At 50.3% G+C, this 18733-nt stretch overlaps 2 protein-coding genes across 5 annotated transcripts in view; both read left to right on the top strand.

Moving 5' to 3' along the window:
* The window catches only part of LOC127033296 (zinc finger protein 501-like), a 33794-nt gene extending 19369 nt beyond the window's left edge, over positions 1-14425 (top strand). The window contains exons 3-8 of one of the 2 annotated variants that reach the window (XM_050921265.1): positions 3692-3753; positions 5236-5381; positions 9283-9370; positions 9748-9874; positions 10432-10545; positions 10873-14425. In XM_050921265.1, the coding sequence (XP_050777222.1) occupies positions 9347-9370; positions 9748-9874; positions 10432-10545; positions 10873-12110 (1503 nt within the window). In that variant the 5' untranslated portion in view covers positions 3692-3753; positions 5236-5381; positions 9283-9346 and the 3' untranslated portion in view covers positions 12111-14425. Of the gene's footprint in view, positions 1-3691; positions 3754-5235; positions 5382-9282; positions 9371-9747; positions 9875-10431; positions 10619-10872 lie in introns of those variants that run through there. The other variant, XM_050921266.1, reaches the window with a different exon arrangement.
* Positions 6975-18733, top strand: part of LOC127033281 (zinc finger protein 665-like) — a 38455-nt gene continuing 26696 nt past the window's right edge. For 2 of the 3 annotated variants that reach the window (XM_050921218.1, XM_050921212.1), the window contains exon 1: positions 6977-7444. The gene's annotated coding sequence lies outside the window, so the exon portion shown is untranslated. Of the gene's footprint in view, positions 7445-18733 lie in introns of all 3 variants that reach the window. The other variant, XM_050921214.1, reaches the window with a different exon arrangement.

Below are 18733 nucleotides of genomic sequence, written 5' to 3'. Positions count from 1 at the left end.
AACTGCTGAGTTTCACTTCATCTGCAAATTTGACATCATCAGCTCAGGATTAAACAAAGACTGTGAATGGCTTGCCAGCTACAAAACCAGTTTCTCCTCCCTTGGTTTTCACACCTCAACTGCTAGAACAGGGCCTCATCCTCCCTGATTGAACTTGTCATGGTACAATTCCCCACTTTGAACCTTAGCGTCCAAAAGATGGGGTACCAGCATGAATTCCTCTAAGCTTAATTACCAGTTTAGAACCTGTAGCGCTGCCACCAACCAGGAATTCCAGTGCCTGGTACACTCTGGTCCCCCCAAAACCTTGCCCAGGGACCCCCAAGACCCAGTCCCTCTGGATCTCAACACAAGGAAAGTAAACCCTTTCCCCCACCGTTGCCTCTCCCAGGCTTCCCCTCCCTGGGTTACCCTGGAAGATCACTGTGTGATTCAAACTCCTTGAATCACAAAACAGAGAGGACAATTCACCTTCCTCCCTCCTTCTCTTTCCCCCTCCCAGATTCTCCCTGAGAGAGACAGTAATCCTGGCACAGAGAGAAGTCAGCCTCTCCCTCTTCCCTCCTTTCTCCCCACCAATTCCCTAGTGAATCCAGACCCAGTCCCCTGGGGTCTCACCAGAATAAAAAAACAATCAGGTTCTTAAACAAGAAAAGCTTTTAATTAAAGAAGGAAAAACAGTAAAAATTATCTTTGTAAATTTAAAATGGAATAGGTACAGGGTCTTTCAGCTATAGACACTGGGAACACCCTCCCAGCCTAAGTATACAAATACAAATTAAAATCTTTTCAGCAAAATACCAATTTGAACTCCTTTCAGCCAAATACACATTTGAACTCCTTCCAACCAAATACACATTTGCAAATAAAGAAAACAACCATAAGCCTAACTCGCTTTATCTACCTAGTACTGACTAGTCTGAACTTATAACAACCGGTATCAGGGAGATTGGAGAGAAACCTGGTTGCACGTCTGGTCCCTCTGAGCCCCCAGAGTGAACAACAACCAAAAACTAACAGCACACACAGAAACTTCCCTCCCTCAAGATTTGAAAGTGTCCTGTCCTCTGATTGGTCCTCTGGTCAGGTAACAGCCAGGCTTACTGAACTTGTTAACCCTTTACAGTCAGAGATATAAAGTACTTCTGTGCTATTAACTTTTCTTATCTGTTTATGACAGAACTAATCTCATTATCTCTAGCTTGCTTGCATATATATACCTGCCCCTGGAAATTTCCACTACATGCATCTGACAAAGTGGGTATTCACCCATGAAAGCTCATGCTCCAAAATGTCTGTTAGTCTATGAAGGATATTATGCTACTCTTAGCTGTATGTTTAAGACAGAGATAAAGTAGGTTATGCCTAAGCCCTAGGAAACGGGTAAGGGTGAGTGCCTGTAGAGTGTGTGAGTGACAAAGAATTTTGTGCGGGTAACAGGTAAGGAAGGGGTTAAGCAGCCCAAGAGAGGGTTGTATCCCCAGGGTAATGGTGGGAGAGACACCGCTCAGCAGAGGGTGCTCCGAAGCTGTCCAGAGCTAATTCTCAGGGGCAACCAGCAGGAGAAGCTGCCGCGGTGGTTCTCTATGTGCTGCAATGACTTGCTCAAGGTCATTCTTGGCAGTACCATTGGTGCCCACGTGGAGAAACAAGAAGGGATAGCAGTCCAAGGGCTTGATCTGTCTTGGCAGACACTCTGTCACATCCTGAATTCTAGCTCCAGGCAAGCAGCACTCTTCTCGATACTCCTAGTGTGGTCTCCCCTTAGGAGAGAGTCCCAGACCACCACCACTGATCTCTTCTTGGGAGTGGTGGTCGTGGAACCCCCATCCGCAGAGTAATACATGTCATGCCTTCCAGTCGATGGAGTCTCCTTCTGAACCCTTCCCTCAGATGGCTCTTCCAAACCATTCTGCGCCATAGTACCTGTGCAGAGAGCCTAAAAATGGTTTCTTACCTCTATCTGCATTGGGGGTACATGGGTTCTTCTCTTTCTTCTTCTGGAAGTCATACTCTGGCAATTTTCTTCCCTGTTCTGTGCTGCCCTCTCTGATTCTTCAGCACATTGTGCCTCCAGAACAAAACAGTGACTTCTGTCCAGAAAGTCTTCATTTTCTCTGATGCAATGCAGAATTGATGCTTGGTTCTCTAGTCCTTTACCCTTCCCTTCCAATATGGAGACCAGCCTGCACTTCGTACAGACGAAGTTACTTTTATCCTGTGGGAGAAAGGACAAACATGGCACATCCTGTACAGGTCAAACAGCTGTTCACTCATTATCCATGTCTTCCTTCTAAGAGCCTCCTCAGATGTTGTATTTATGGCTCACAGAAGCCTGAAAGGGAAAAACATTGTGTGGGAACTCCCGCCAGGCGAACCCCTCTGTTCGCAGCTCATTCAGTTCGCAACTGGCTGCTTTTTTATAGGGCTGCTGACTTGAAGCAGTGGGCCCAGCTCAAAGCTCAGTGATCCATGCAACAGAGAGACCTTGAATGCTGCAAGTGGAGCTAACACCATGTTAGACATCAGAGCAGGGAAATTCTCTCAGGGCACTGACTAGGGCTGGTCATGGTGACAAACCCATTTCCTCGTTCCCACACACATCAAGGGCGTTTGGCTCCCAAGGATCCAGCTGCCCATCGCTGGGGTGAGGATCCAGCAGCAGCCGAGCAGCAGCTGGTCAGTGACCCTCTGTCTCTGCCTGGTCTAAGCAAACCCCAGGCAGAGGAGAAGAAGCCCCCATCAGCCTCTCCTTCCTGCTGCAACCCTTGCTGCTGAGCTGATGGGCCACAGGTTGGGGGCGGAAGAGAGAGAAACTCCTCCAGCCGCTCCCTCTGCTTGGCGGAAGTTCCCCCTGTGACGGGTTGGATCACAGAATCCCCAACTGATGTGCCAAGAGTACTTCTGCTCCTGCTTTCCTTGCAGCTTGGGACTCCAGAACCCTGCCTGGGTGTGCCAGACACACTTGCTGGCCACAAATAGAAACCCAGGTCTGAACCATGTCCCCCAAACTGCAAGCTTAATTAAAAGCAGCTTAAGAAGTGTTCTTGTCTTTAACACTCAGCTGCCCAATTCCCAGTGGAGTCCAAACCCCAAATAAATCTGTTTTACTTTGTATAAAGCTTATACAGGGTAAACTCATAACTTGTTTGCCCTACTACAACATTTACTGTCTGTACATTTTCTCCCTTATGGGCCAGCATTGACTAGATGCTAAATAGATGGGGAGCGTAAGAAGTGGTCTTTGGGCTTCTGTGCTATTTCAGGTCAATGTGGTGAGTTTGAGGGATTCCCTCCTTCCCCGCTCACCATTATCCTCCACTCTTGACAATGTAACATCTGTCCAAGCATTGGAGAGATTCATCCCATCCCCGTTCTACCCCTCCGCATCCAAAGATGTAACTTACCACTGGGCCTCTGATTCTCCATGGTAAAGAATCACAGTTTTGATGTCTGTGATCCTAAGTCAGACTCCGGAGGGCTGGAGAACAAAGTGTCATAGACCTGAGAGTGGGTGGGGAAACCCCAATGAACCTCAAAGGACAGTTTGACCTTTCAAAGCTCATAGTCCTGTTTCCACCTATTGGTAAAATTGCTTCCTGGCTTTTTCTCGGCTTAGTACAGATCATTTGTAGATGGGAACGTTTCTCTTCCTTTTTCTTTTATTATAATGATGCTAAAACTTTTGCAGCTAATACAACCGAATAATGAAGTGAGAAATGAAACCAGTTTAGCCGCTTCAGAAGAAAATAGGTATGTTTATTTTCCTGATTTTTTGAGCTTTGAAGGATTCTCTGAGGCCATGGCTACACTTACAGTTCTGCAGCACTGGTAGTTACAGCTGTGTTCGTACAGCTGTGTAGGGCCAGCGCTGCAGTGTGGCCACACTGACAGCTACCAGCGCTGCAGTGTGGCCACATTTGCAGCATTTGCAGCGCTGTTGGGAGTGGTGCATTGTGGGCAGCTATCCCAGCGTTCAAGTGGCTGCAACATGCTTTTCAAAAGAGGGGGGTGGGGTGGAATGTGACAGGGAGCGTGGAGGAGACAGACAGAATGGATTTTTGGAGTTGACACTGTTCTCAGCTCCCTGCCTTGCAAGTTCTAAGGACTGGAAGACACACAGTGCCTACGTTCAATCATTTTAAAAGTTCTGACCCCCTTCCCCCACCCCTCTCTCATTCACTAAATGCAAATTATGTATTCCTAAATAGCCATCAGACCAGATAAGCATCTGCTCAACATGGACTTCCCCCTCCCCCTGTGCCGTGTGAGCGTGCTGTTTCTCTCTTCAAGCAAACAGCTGTGAACATTCCAAAGTAATTCCCCTGCCTGCCTCCGCTCGCTCAGCACTTTTGGCTTTCATCATCCTGATCCTGAAAGGGAAGCTGAGCAGGGCAAACCAGAGAAGGGGAATCAGCCAACATCCTCAACTGCTTTGGCTAAATCCTAACTCCCCCTGGCACGTGAGACTTGAGGTTCTGCTGCCAGCCTTCCCCTCATGTGTCTGTTTCCTTCCCACTGGTCTAAACTATTATGCCACCCTTCCTCCCCCTTCTATTCTCTATCCTTATGCCTTCTCTCTCTCTCCCCTACAAATCTGGATCACCAGCGCTGGAATCGCTATACCCGAGGCTCGACCGGGTGTACAGCCAGCGCTGCAACCAGGGAGTTGCAGCGCTGGCCGTGCTTTGCAAGTGTGGCCACATCCTAAGTTGCAGCGCTGTAACCCCCTCACCAGCGCTGCAACTCTCTAGTGTAGCCATGGCCTGAGATTTCACTTTATGAATGTGAAAGAATTTTATAGCCCACCCTGGAATGGGGGTTTTTCTCTTTTCGAGAAGGCCTTGAGGTCACATATTTTGATATAAGTTTAGTTTGACAGGAAGTAGCTCAGATTTATTGAGAACTTCACGAGACAAATGATCATTTGCTAGAATCGTCCTTTTTTAGATTTTATTTTATTTCAATCTTTATTTAACCCTTTGTCATGAGATTCGTTTGTGTGGTTTGAAAAATGACAGTGATCAGTATCTCTCAGCAGGAACACTTATGGTGCAAATTAGATTGACACTCTGAGAGGCAGAAATTGAAACGGAGATGAAGTCACTGCCTGATCCCTGCAGTGATGTGAGATACTGTTGGGAGGGGAAGAAGTTGAAGGGGAACAGAGCTGGGAAACTGCTGGGTTTGCTCCTCGGAGCCAGACAGCTGAGACTGAGAACTGTGAACTTGCAGCACTGATGCCAGAGAGCGACCAGACTTGGCCTGTGTAGTGTGAAGCTGGACCTGAAATCTAAAGGCCCATGAACAACATCGGAAGAGAAATTATGTGAGGAGGGGACAACGTCTCCCTATTGCTAAGATGCTGAGGTTGGGCACAGGTAAGAAGGGAGCTGAGGATGTTAGGAGACCTGGACAGCCTTGAAGCCAAGTCGATCCCCATCACTGAGGCCAGAGGGAGATGAGGAACCCTGACAGCCCAGCCAGTCACGCCCTCCCCATATACCACCCTGTCCTGTGTTGGGATGACAGTTTCTTTGCCTCACTTGCCCATCACTGAATCCCTCTTGTGACTAACTCCTGGGCCCCATGATCACCACTGTGTATGGTTTTGATATATTGTGTGCAAAATGTGCCTGGTGAGGGATCATTGGAAATCTCATGATTTCCTAAATATTGTGCCATTGAAATATGTGTAACTCCAGTGCATGTAGAATGGTGAGATTTGAATGTTTGTTGCCAGGCTGACCATATTCCAGGTGCCCCAAAAGAGGGCACTGATGGGGGGTGGGAGCAGGTGGGGGTGTAGATTTAGGAGTGCTGGAGGGGATGCGGAGGGGGTACTCATGAGTTGAGGGCAGTGTCAAGTGCTGTCACAGTGGCAGGTGCTGGCAACAGCTGTCAGCGCTGACCTGTGGGACCTCCTCTCCAGAGCTGGAGCCAGGGCCTGGATGGGCGGGATCCAGCAGCAATCAATCAGCTACCCATCACCAACAGGAAGAAGGGGGTAAACGAAGAAACAAATAAATGTATAGGTTTCAGAGCAGTAGCCATGTTAGCAGAGGCTGTTCCGGCCCCAGCATGCCAAGCGCATGCTTGGGGCAGCAAGCCGTGGGGAGTGCTTTGCCTACACCATGAGGGCGGCAGGCAGGCTGCCCTCGGCGGCTTGCCTGTGGAGGGTCCGCTGGTCCCGCGGCTTCAGCGGACCTGCCGCAGGAGAAACCAAGCCGCGGGTCCAGCGGACCCTCCGCAGGCAAGCCGCGGAAGGCAGCCTGCCTGCCGTGCTTGGGGCGGCAAAAAGCCTAGAGCCACTCCTGCGTGTTAGTTTGTATCATCAAAAACAACGAGGAGTCCTTGTGGCACCTTAGAGACTAACCAATTTATTTGGGCATAAGCTTTCGCGGGTTAGACACCACTTTATCAGATGTATGGAGTGGAAAATACGGGAGCAGGTCTAAATACATGAAAAGATGGGAGTTGCCTTACCAAGCATGAGGTCAGTCTAAGGAGACAATTCAATTAACAGAAGGAAACTGGGGGAGGAAAAATCACTTTTGTAGTGGTAATGAGAGTGGCCCATTTCAAACAGTTGATAAGAAGGTGTGAATAACAGTAAGGGGAAATTAATATGGGGGAAATTAGGTTTAGGTCATTACAAAACCGAAACCTAATGAAGAGAGCACCCCAGACTGGGGATAGGACACCCTAACCTCCATCCTGGGTGATCGCAACAAGATGGGGGGTGAAGACCCTCAGGAATTCTGGGCCCAGCCTTGTTGGGGTTTCAGGGATGAACATGGAAGGGGAGTCCTTGAGGTCAGGCAGGTCTCCAGGTAAAGGGAGTGGGAGGAAGGACTCAGATCCTTTCACTAGCCAATTCCACCGGGGCTGTGTATAAACCAGAAATGTTCCCCACACTAGTAGGACCGTTCCCCCGCTTACCTCTGTGTATATTTATTGGTTTCTCTTAAAGTTAGTTAGGGGTCAAGGGGGAAGTGTCAGAGCAGCCACCAGTGAGAGTTGCTGGCCACATTCTGAAGCCACCAAATTTGGTCGTGAGACCCTCTGGGCTAGATGCTCATGATGGGCCCTTCTGACCTTAGAGCCTGGGAGTGGAACAGGAGCCGGACCCAGAGATGCTGCAGCGCGACCCCTGCAGCGCTAGGACCCAGGAGCGGCCGGGAGGCGGCTATGGGGCAGCGAGCGCTGGGCTCCGGCCCGGCAGCAGGAAGTGACTCGCAGCCGCTGCGGTGACTCTGGCTCCCAGGCTCCTGGCGAGATCCCCGAGCCCCGGCGGCTGGTGCTGGGAGCCCGGAGCCCTGGCTGCAGCCGGGAGAGGGGAATCTCCAGCAGGGCCCTTCCCGCTGCTCCCCAGGAGCCTCTCCCAGGGCAGAGCCCCCAGCCCGGCCCGGCCCCTGCCCGGGGGGCCCCGCTCGGAGGGAAGGTGAGAGAGACCCGCCCCCCCCGGCCAGTCACCCCCGGGCTGCAGGGGGAGGTTTGGCCCCAGGCTGCTCCCAGCGGAGCTGGCTGCGATTCCCGTCCTGGGCCCGGGAAAGCTGCCGCCAGCCCCCGTGGGGGCGGGGCGGGGGAGCCACTCCTGGGGGGCTGAAGGGGTGGGAGCGGGAAGAGGGGCAGGGTGTAGATAAGCGGAGGACAGGGATGTGTGAGGGGCAGGATGGGAGGGGGCTGGAGGTGGCTGAAGGGGGGATGGGGCGATGTAGGGGAATCGTGGAGATTTATGGGGCGGATGGGAACAGGGCTCCAATTGAGGGAAACTCTGTGTGTGGGGGGGGGTTACTGCGAGGGAAAGGGGAGATGTGGGGAGAACCAGACTGGCTGGGGAATGGAAAGAAGGAGGGAAGGGAGTTGGGAGAAGGGGTGAGGAGAAACACAAGGCAGGTCCCCCATCCCATGGGGCACCCAGCAGCCAGACCAGGTCAGAAGCTACAAGGCAAATATCCAGACCCCCGCTCCCCCCCACACACCCTTACACTGGGAGCAGGGTATGTGGGAGAGTATTATTGTCAGGCACATCCAGGCTGCTGGGGTCTGTCTCTCCTGAGTGTTGGGAGCTGCACAGGGCCCTGGTCTGATTTCCCTGCAGGATTCAGGCCTAGGGTGACCAGAGAGCAAGTGTGAAAAATTGGGATGGGGTGGGGGGTAATAGGAGCCTATATAAGAGAAAGCCCCCAAAATCGGGAGATCTGGTCACCCTGGTCAGACCAGAGTCACTGCTGGCTCTGGCAGGGGGTGAGTGTGAATGGGCCAGTGGGATCAGCCTCTGCCTGCCTGTCCCTGGGGGCTGCCGGGGCAAGACAGGGAGGCTTAGGCATTAGCTGCTGCTACCAGAGGGCTCCTGTTCTGGCCAAGGGAGAGGAGGAGCCTGGTGCTCGCTGGCTCAGATGCTGCTGCCTCCTCTACCTGAGAGCCCAGAATGTGAAACTGCTGCTCCCCAGCTGGGTCTGTGCCAGGACAGACCTTCATTAACGCCTCCACCCCTCTGGGCCCAGCCCAGATGGGGACTTTCAGCATGCCTGGAACCAGCCCCTGCAGCAGCCCCAGGCTCTGAGCCGAAGCCTGCAGGTGATTGGGAGACCTGGGGGAAAGCGCTGGGGCTGGGCAGGACAGTGACTCTGCACGAAGGGCCCCTTTCCAGGACCTACTGGTGAGTTTGTACTGGAGGGGGACTCCCTGTGGGTCTGCAGCTCCCAGAGCTGCTGCCCTCAGTGACACCGCCAGGCTCCCCCTGGAGAGCAAACGCCCATGGGAACGGGACAGTCCTTAGTTCTCCCGGGCAGAAGGGGAGGGAAGGAGACAGGAAGGGGAGAGGTGAGACTGAAAGGGGCAGCAGGAACAGGAAGTAGGGGGGGAGGTTCCCATCCCTGCCTGTATCCATTCATTGAACCCCCACCCCGACAGGGTAGGAGCTGACTGACAGAGGAGAACCCAGGTCCTGCCCTGGCTGAGTCCCCGCGCTGCTGGGGAGACGTGCTGCCCTTGGGGCCAATGTCAGGGGTGATCCTTCAAAGTGGCTTCTTTGATTCAGCTCATTTCTAGCATTTGTCTTAGAGACACTGTCCCTGGGGGGGTTAAAAGTGTCTCAGGGGTTCAGTGCCGGAGGGAGGGGCTGGGTCTGTGTTGTGATAAAGTGACTGAGGGTTTTCCTAGCGCGGCAGAGCCCAGAGCGTTTGTCTGCAGGGAGAGAGCCTGGGGGGAATCGGGGTGTGAGATGGACTCAAGTGCCTTCTGGAACCTCCCCTATCACCCCTCTTGCCCTGACAGACTGAGGAATCACGTCCACAAGTCGCTCCAGATTGTCCCATCTTCCAGGGGACAGGGAAGGGAAATGGCTGTGATGGAGCCACCTAAGGTAGGGGATTTTCAGGGCTGGGCTGGGAAAACTGATCAGACTCCCACTGCTGGTGCCTGACCCACTGACCAGAGGCTGCTGTGAAATACGCAGGGAAGCTGTTGGGATTCCTGTCCCTGTCCCTGGCTCAGAGCTCTGCTTCCTGCATCAGCCTGTGGCTGGCAGGCATGTGGGAAATGAGAAGAAGACCCTGGGCCCTGCCCCGTGTGCTGGGAGGACGAGGAGCTCTCACCTTCTCCCACCCCCTGAAGCCTCCTGACTGCTCTTAGCAGGGTGCAGTGGGGGGAGGATTCTGCTTCTACGGTCCTCCTCCCCTGTGACTAGTGGGATTGTGGCTGGGGCAGCAGGTGCTGAGTGAGGAACTCTTCTTGTTCCAGATGTCGGTGAGCTTCGAGGAGGTGGCTGTGTATTTCACCCAGGGGCAGGGGGCTCTGCTGGACCCCACTCAGAGAGCCCTCTACAGGGACGTCATGCAGGAGAACTATGAGATGGTGACCTCGCTGAGTAAGAGATTCCCATCCCCTTGGTTATTAGAAGCTGTGGGGTCTGCATGTCTGAATCTGGTCAGTTGGATTGCGGGGGAGGATTGTGTAGTCCACAGCTGCAGTGAGAGAGAGACTTTCATCTCCATACCCCCTTCAAGGGAACAGGAGAGTCAGAAACATAATGGACGTGTTAATTCCTCCCCATCTCTCCAGCTTTCAAGGGTCCAGAAGCAGGGTATTGCCCTGCCTGTTATTTCTTCTTCACACACCATTCACCTTCCTTCCTGGGACTAGCTACAGCTGTGGGGAGGGCTCTCGGTTCTCTAGGTTTGGAAATAGGCAGGAGCTTAGCACCCGAGCTGTGTGTGTGTCAGTGAGTCCCCGCAGCGCATCAGTCCTGAGAAATCATAAAGAGGGTGTAACAACACCCCCTCACCCTCAGATGTCTGCTGTTCCCAAGGGGTCTGAGTTACCACAGTCGCTTGTAGGAGCAGGTTAAACTCAGGGAATGTTCCTTGTGACAAACTATCACTGCTCCATTCACCCTGACCTTGCTTGATTTCACCCCCTGCGCAGGATTCCCCGTTCCCAAACCTGACCTGATTGCCCGGCTGGAACGTGGGGAAGAGCCGTGGGTCCCGGATCTCCAGGACTCCAAGGAAAGGGAGAGCCTGAGAGGCAGCCGCACAGGTGAGGAGTCAGGGAAACGAAGACAGAAACATCTGGCGAGTGAAGGAAAAAGCTGGGACTCCAAACATGTGCTGTGTTAAAGCCCTCAGTTGTGCCACAACTCACCCAGGTCAGGGCTGCGGTCAGAAGGTGTTGTAGCATCAAGTCAAATATCAGTCCTGGCTTCCCATCCATCCTGTTATCTCTCAGGAATTTCCTCCCTGACTTTCCTTCCCTGGGAGTGTTTGAGTGGGATGTGGAGGCAGAATTCAATGTCTCTGTTTCCCCAACAGTCACTGTGTTGCGTTTTCCCTGTTTGCTATTCCCCTTTCTGTTCTTTCTCCCCAGTACAGGCAGTGACTCCTGTCTGGATTCTCTGTCTCCCAGCAGGTGATAGGACAGCGAGTGAGAACAAGGAGAATCAGCAGCAGGAAGGTCCTGAGAAAGTGGAACTGCAGGAGACATTTCTGAGAAGAGCTGAAGGGAATTTTTCCCAGGGCTTGGAACAGGGGAATTCCTGGAAAGATCGACACAGATCAGAGATGCAGCTGGGAAACTATCCCAGGAAGAAACTGGATGAATCCACTCAACGTGGCAGAGGATGGAAGGATGCCAAGGAAGCCACAGTCCAGCAGACAAGTCACAATGAAGAGAAACCCTACAAATGCCTTGACTGTGGGAAAAGATTCAGTTTCGGTGCAACCCTTCATACACACAGGAGAACCCAGACAGAAGAGAAGTCCTGTGAATGCTTGGATGGTGGAAAAAGCGTCAATAAGAAGTCATGTCTTCTTATACACCAGGGAGTGCACACAAAAGAGAGACCCTATAGATGTCTCAAGTGTGGAAAATGTTTGGGAAAAAATTCATCCCTCATCAATCATGGGCGAATCCATATGGGAGAAAAACCCTATAAATGCCTTGAGTGTGGGAAAAGTTTCATTCAGAGATCAAATCTTACTAAACATCAGAAAACCCACAAGGGAGAGAAACCCCATAAATGCTTGAACTGTGGGAAAACTTTCAGTCAGCACTCAAGACTTATTAATCATAGGAAAATCCACACAGGAGAGAGACTGTATAAATGCCTTGAGTGTGCGAAAAGTTTTGTACATAATTCATCGCTTACTGTACATGGGAGAATCCACACTGGAGAAAGACCCTATAAATGCCTTGAGTGTGGGAAAAGTTTTCTGCTAAACTCATCCCTTACTATCCATAGGAGAATCCACACTGGAGAAAGACCCTATAAATGCCTTGAGTGTGGGAAAAGTTTTATGGCAAGTTCATCCCTTACTAAACATGGGAGAATCCACACAGGAGAAAGACCCTTTAAGTGCCTTGAGTGTGGGAAAAGTTTCCACCACAAAACAACCTTTAATACACATCAGAAAACCCACACGGGAGAGAAACCCCATAAATGCTTGGACTGTGGGAAAACTTTCAGTCGGCGCTCTCACCTTTCTCGACATGGTAGAATCCACATGAGGGAGAGACCTTATAAATGCGTTGAGTGTGGGAAAAGCTTCAGTAAGAGCTCAGAGCTCACCAAGCATCAGAAAATCCACAAGGGTAAGAGACCCTAGAAATAGCCTGACTGCAGGAAAAGATTAAATTTGACTTCACACTTCAGTGATCCACAAAACAGAGAGACCTTGAATGTGGGAGAAGCTTCATGTGGTGCTCCCGGAGTATTAGGTATCCGCAAATCCGCATAGGGAAGAAACCTCTGAGATGTTCTCAGTGTGGAAAATGCTCCAAGTGGAGTTAACGCCATGTTGGACATCAGAGACTCCTCCACACAGCAGGGGAGTTCTCTCAGGGCCCTCACTAGGGTAGGCCATGGTGACAAACCCATTTCCTCATTCCCATACACGTCAGGGGCATTTGGCTCCCATGCATCGCTGGGGTGAGGACCTAGCAGCAGCTGATCAGTGACCCTGTGGCTCTACCTGGTCTAAAAAAAGCCTCAGGCAGAGGAGGAGAAGCCCCAATCAGCCCCTCCTCCCTCCTGCTGCAGCCCTGGCTGCTGAACTGATGGGTCACAGGTGGGGGAAGGGAGAGAGAGAAACTCCTCCAGCTGCTCCCTCTGCCTGGCTGAAGTTCCCCCCTGTCCTTCCCCTCCCAGCCGGGATCCCCGTGCCATGAAGATGAGGAGGAGGACATTTGGGCCAGGCCCCACCTTCACACTAGACTCCTGTCCCCATCCCCCATCTTCCACCAGCCCCTGACCTGCATCTGTTCCCTGCACTGGCCTGGGACTCCGGAGACCTAAGCTCTGTTCCCAGCTCTGCTAGCAGCTTGCGGGGTGACCAGAGACAAATCTGTGCCTTCCAGAGAGGGAACAAATAGGGAGTGATAATATCATCCTCCTTGTGTCTGTCTAGGGCAGGAAAAGTAGTTGGGATTAGTTAGGGCGTCTCCTTTGTTCCTCTGCCCCTTTTTCTAGTCTGGACTGACCCTGAGCAGTTTATTCCAATCTCCTATTAGCAGAGAGATTGTTAGAGTCACTAAGTGCCCCTTTTGCGGTGAGATTGTCTCATTCCCAGATACTCTCACATTGCTCCAGGTTATGATGAAAAGCATTTCATTTGTTGTGGTTCTCCATTATGCACCAGCATTCGATAGATTCTAAAGAAGCTGGAGCAGGGATAGCAAAAGGAAGTGGTGTTTTAGTGCCTGTGGTGTTTGAGGGGGAAAGGGTGATTCCGGGAGATTCCCTCCTGCCCCATCAGTCTCACACACCTTCTCTGACAGAGCAGCCTCTGCCCAAGCAGTGGAGAGTTTATCCTCTTCCCATTTCCCCCCTCCACCTTCTTGTGTGTCATGTACCACAGTGTCCTTTGCCCACAGTGCTTAGGAATCAGCCTTTGATTCTCAATGAGACCCCTGAGGGCTGGCAAAGAAAATGTCACATGAATTCAAATGAACCCCAAAGCACAGTTTGAGCTTCAATCTCCAGCCTCCATCTATTGGTAAAGTGGCATCTGGAGTTTGTCCAGCCAAATCCAGATCATTTGCAGATACAAAGCTTTGGGTTAGATTTGTCTTGTTTTTCTCATTCTTTTATGATGATTGATGATGCTAAAACTTCTGTCAGTAACACAGCCAAGTAATGCGGCGGTGCTGAGTAAAACAAGTTCAGCCTGTTCAGAAAGAAATGGGTAAATTTGTTCTCCAGATTTTGAGTCTTAAAATTTTCTGGGATTTCACTTCGTGAATTGGAAAGTGCCTTGTAACTCACCCTGCATTGTGGGTGTTTCTCTTTTTGCTGACGGCTGTTCTGTGATGTGTTTTGATATTGAATTATTCTGACTGGGATGGAGCTCAGGTTGACTGTGGACTTCAAAAGACAAATGATTGTTTACCAAAGTAGGTTTTTCTAGTTCTCTTTTCATGTTTCACTAGCCTTTGTCATGAGATTTTCTTCTTGGAACAATGAAAATGACCAGTGTGAGTGCTGGATACACATGCCGAGAGTCAGAGACTGAAATGGGGAAGGAAGTTTCTGTCTGATCCCTGCAGAGATGTGAGATACAGTCAGGAGGAGGTGGGTGGGCAGGGTCTTGAAAGGACACTGTTTGCTCTTGCGAGTCAGAGAGCTGAGGCTGAGAACTGTGAACTCACTGCACGTGTCCCAGAGAGAGGAAATGTCCTACGAGTGCTGGATGAAGTCACCCTTGAACTCTAAAGGGCTATCAATGATGCCCGAAGAGGACTGATATGGAGAGGGCTCACCCTCTCCCCATTGCTGAGAGGAGGAGGGAGGGCAAATGCCTCTCTCACAGATTGTGAGTGGTTTTCTACCAGCTTTTACTTGTTCCTCTTTCCCTGGGGGCCCTGTGTGGCTGGAGCAGGCATGTGCTGGGATGGGGCTATGCCGAACTGGGCATTGGATGAGGGCGGGATTCAGCTTTTATTTCTTGCTTTGAAAAGAATAAAGTAGAATTTAGTCTTTCAAACTCCCAGTGTCCCTTGTCTTGAATAATGTGGTGGTGGGGGGGAGGTCTTTAACAGAGCAGCAGCAGTCTGGGAAGCCCCTTGGAGGTGTTACTTCACCATCCCTGAGCTCCACATGCTGCAGGTTCTGGCTGTAACGTTTTCTCCAGGTGTCCCGGACTGTGAATCACCTGGTTACCCTCCTGCCTCAGCATGAGGGAGATGTGCTTCTGCTAAACTGGAAATCAGTTCCTTCTCACCCCGAGCCTTTAGCTCCCCAGGGCTCTGCCAGTCCTTACTTTGCCTTGCAGGTTCAGACTAGACACAAGCTTTTCCTCCAGCTCCTCTGACATGTCATTCTGTAGTGTCCAGCCCCTCTCCACTGGACACTCAGAAACTCCCAGGTACGCCGGCCCCAAAGGGACAGTCCCAGCTTGTTTGAGTCAGTTGAGGATCAGCACCAATAGAACATCAACATGTTGAGAGATTTTTAGTGGAAACAAACCGGAGTTTATTAACTAAGATTTAAGAGAGAGCGAGCAGAGATATCAGACCAAACCCGTTATCCATCAAACAGCAGGTATAACAGGATTCAGACAGGCTGAGTTTCATAAGTAAAATCCATGGCTAAAGCATTATCCTAGGGTCACCAGCCACCATCGTTGGGATCCTCCTTTTCATGAATGCAAAACGTGCTCTCTTGTTTGCTGTCTGAAGGATTGCAGGTGCTGGTGTATTCCCCCAATTATAATCCAGTAAACTGCTGAATTCCTCCTCCCCCTACACACACCCCGTTTCTTCTCCAGTGTTCTCTTTCTGTTGGTCCTATATGCAAACTTGTCTTGGATTGTGTTCACCTACAATACTTCATCTACATATGAATGGGGGAGACTGATGAGTAGACATCACTTTGTCTGGCAAACCGTGTTTGTCACCCCTGCTTTTGATTCTGACATTAAAACATATTTTCCAGTATATAAACATAGTTCCTTAAAGATCATCTGCCCACACTTCTTGCTGTGATCCTGAGGAACAGTGTGACATGAGCCTTTATTAGAACCTGCCCATGACCTACTGTGGGTAAATGCTATGAAAGCAATGCATTAGGTGTAGTGAGTTAGTCAGGCCTGAGAGTCATTGCTGTCCTAGAACGATGCTCCCTTTTCCAGATGACATTGAGAGGCTTTTAGGGTCACACCAGAGCTGCCAGTTCTTCAGGTTTTTTATGAGACGATGAGGAAAATTTGTCATCTGCAAGAGAAATCCCCTCTGGCTGGCATTTCCCATGTGCCCACCTCCTGTGAAAAGAGAGTCCATCCATCTGGGGAGGCATATCTTTGAACCTAGGTGGAGCAGTTGGGGGTAAGAATGATAATTGTATTTTGTAAAGGGCTTTGAGGTCTCCTGATGAAAAGTGCTATCCAAGAGCCAGACAATATTATTATTTTTGGGAGGGGGACTAGCAAAATGAGGCCCTCCACTTAACTCGGTGGCCTTTATCTGTTTGGAGTTGATGCAAAAACGTTTGGATTGCTGCATCTGATCAATTCAAAAAATTGCAGGGAATGTCATAGGCAGCCCTCTGGAGATGGCTGGTGATTTGGGTGAAAACTGGAAAACTATTAGAGAATATGGAGGGGGGCACTTGGGACTCTCCTCCATAGACCCTTCTGCTCCAACCAGGTTTGCAAGTGTCTATAGATCAAAGATCTGGCTGATGGCAGCTGCTAAGGCCTGGCTCAGCAAATGGACTTCGTTGTTGCAAAGCTCAACTTTTAGATGTCTCAAAGTCTGCGTTGATCACCTAGGTTCCCTGTACCAGGCATGTGGACAGACAGGCACCTTAGAATGGGATTCACACAACCCAGCATACTAGGCACTGGCAGGGAGCTGCAGAAAGTAGCCAACAGGAGATATTGAGGGGAGGGACATGTCCTAATTCCCACCCCTCTCCAGATATCAGCCCTTCCCAGATTTAGGTACCTCTCTCTAATTGTGGATCCCCACCTGGGAACCCACTGTTCTGGAGTCAGATGTTGGAGTGCTTGTAAGAATGAGTGAGGCAGGCACCCAGGTCCCCACATAGCAGCCAGAGGAGGGGAGCGTGGGGTGAGTCCACCCTTCAACTCTTATCCCAGGAGTTGGGTCTGTCACCCTGATGTGGGAGACTCAGGTTCAGTTTGCCCCTCTGACTGATAGGAAGAAAGGATTTGAACAGGTGGCACCCACTGCTCCCACCACTGGGCCATGGGATTTGGGGGTCCCTCAATCTCTCCTGTGGAATATGTAATGACTGCTCCAGAGTCCTTAGGAAGGGGGACTGGGCCCTCCCAGGCATCTGCCCCAACCACTGGTCTGCAGAGTCAATCTCTAGCTCTGGCCCAGTGAACTGTTTGCACCTGGGCTGGGAAAAGAGGGAGGGTGACCAGATGTCCTGATTTTATAGTGAGTGCGACAGTCCCACTATTTGTCTTCTATAGGTGCCAACTACCCCCACCCCGTCCTGATTTTTCACACTTGCTATCTGGTCACCCTACCAAGGGGGCTTGGATGAAGGTCTCTCCCCACCACAGACCCTGCTTGGGACTCAGCAGCTGCTCCGTTCCAGCTCATAGACTCTAGGACTGGAAGGGACCTCGAGAGGTCATCGAGTCCAGTCCCCTGCCCTCATGGCAGGACCAAATACTGTCTAGACCATCCCTAATAGACATTTATCTAACCTACTCTTAAATATCTCCAGAGATGGAGATTCCACAACTTCCCTAGGCAATCTATTCCAGTGTCTAACCACCCTGACAGCTAGGAACTTTTTCCTAATGTCCAACCTAAATCTCCCTTGCTGCAGTATAAGCCCATTGCTTCTTGTTCTATCATTGGAGGCTAAGGTGAACAAGTTTTCTCCCTCCTCCTGATGACACCCTTTTAGATACCTGAAAACTGCTATCATGTCCCCTCTCAGTCTTCTCTTTTCCAAACTAAACAAACCCAATTCCTTCAGCCTTCCTTCATAGGTCATGTTCTCAAGACCTTTAATCATTCTTGTTGCTCTTCTCTGGACCCTCTCCAATTTCTCCACATCTTTCTTGAAATGCGGTGCCCAGAACTGGACACAATACTCCAGTTGAGGCCTAACCAGCGCAGAGTAAAGCGGAAGAATGACTTCTCGTGTCTTGTTTACAACACACCTGTTAATGCATCCCAGAATCACGTTTGCTTTTTTTGCAACAGTATCACACTGTTGACTCATATTAAGCTTGTGGTCTACTATGACCCCTAGATCTCTTTCTGCCATACTCCTTCCTAGACAGTCTCTTCCCATTCTGTATGTGTGAAACTGATTGTTCCTTCCTAGGTGGAACACTTTGCATTTATCTTTATTGAACTTCATCCTGTTTACCTCAGACCATTTCTCCAATTTGTCCAGATCATTTTGAATTTTGACCCTGTCCTCCAAAGCAGTTGGAATCCCTCCCAGTTTGGTATCGTCCGCAAACTTAATAAGCGTACTTTCTATGCCAACATCTAAATCGTTGATGAAGATATTGAACAGAACCGGTCCCAAAACAGACCCCTGCGGAACCCCACTTGTTATACCTTTCCAGCAGGATTGGGAGCCATTAACAACTACTCTCTGAGTACGGTTATCCAGCCAGTTATGCACCCACCTTATAGTAGCCCCATCTAAATTGTACTTTCCTAGTTTATCTATAAGAATATCATGCGAGACTGTATCAAATGCCTTACTAAAGTCTAGGTATATCACATCCACCGCTTCTCCCTTATCCACAAGGCTCGTTATCCTATCAAAGAACGCTATCAGATTAGTTTGACACGATTTGTTCTTTACAAATCCATGCTGGCTATTCCCTATCACCTTACCACCTTCCAAGTGTTTGCAGATGATTTCTTTGATTACCTGCTCCATTATCTTCCCTGGCACAGAAGTTAAACTAACTGGTCTGTAGTTTCCTGGGTTGTTTTTATTTCCCTTTTTATAGATGGGCACTATATTTGCCCCCTTCCAGTCTTCTGGAATCTCCCCCGTCTCCCATGATTTCCCAAAGATAATAGCTAGAGGCTCAGATACCTCTTCTATTAACTCCTTGAGTATTCTAGGATGCATTTCATCAGGCCCTGGTGACTTGCAGGCATCTAACTTTTCTAAGTGATTTTTTACTTGCTCTTTCCTTATTTTCTCTTCTAAACCTACCCTCTTCCCGTAAGCATTCACTATACTAGACATTCCTTCAGACTTCTCAGTGAAGACCGA

The sequence above is a fragment of the Gopherus flavomarginatus genome, chromosome 12, assembly GCF_025201925.1.
Source record: "Gopherus flavomarginatus isolate rGopFla2 chromosome 12, rGopFla2.mat.asm, whole genome shotgun sequence".
NCBI classification, from domain to species: domain Eukaryota; kingdom Metazoa; phylum Chordata; order Testudines; family Testudinidae; genus Gopherus; species Gopherus flavomarginatus.
This window is presented reverse-complemented; position numbering and strand designations above follow the sequence as displayed.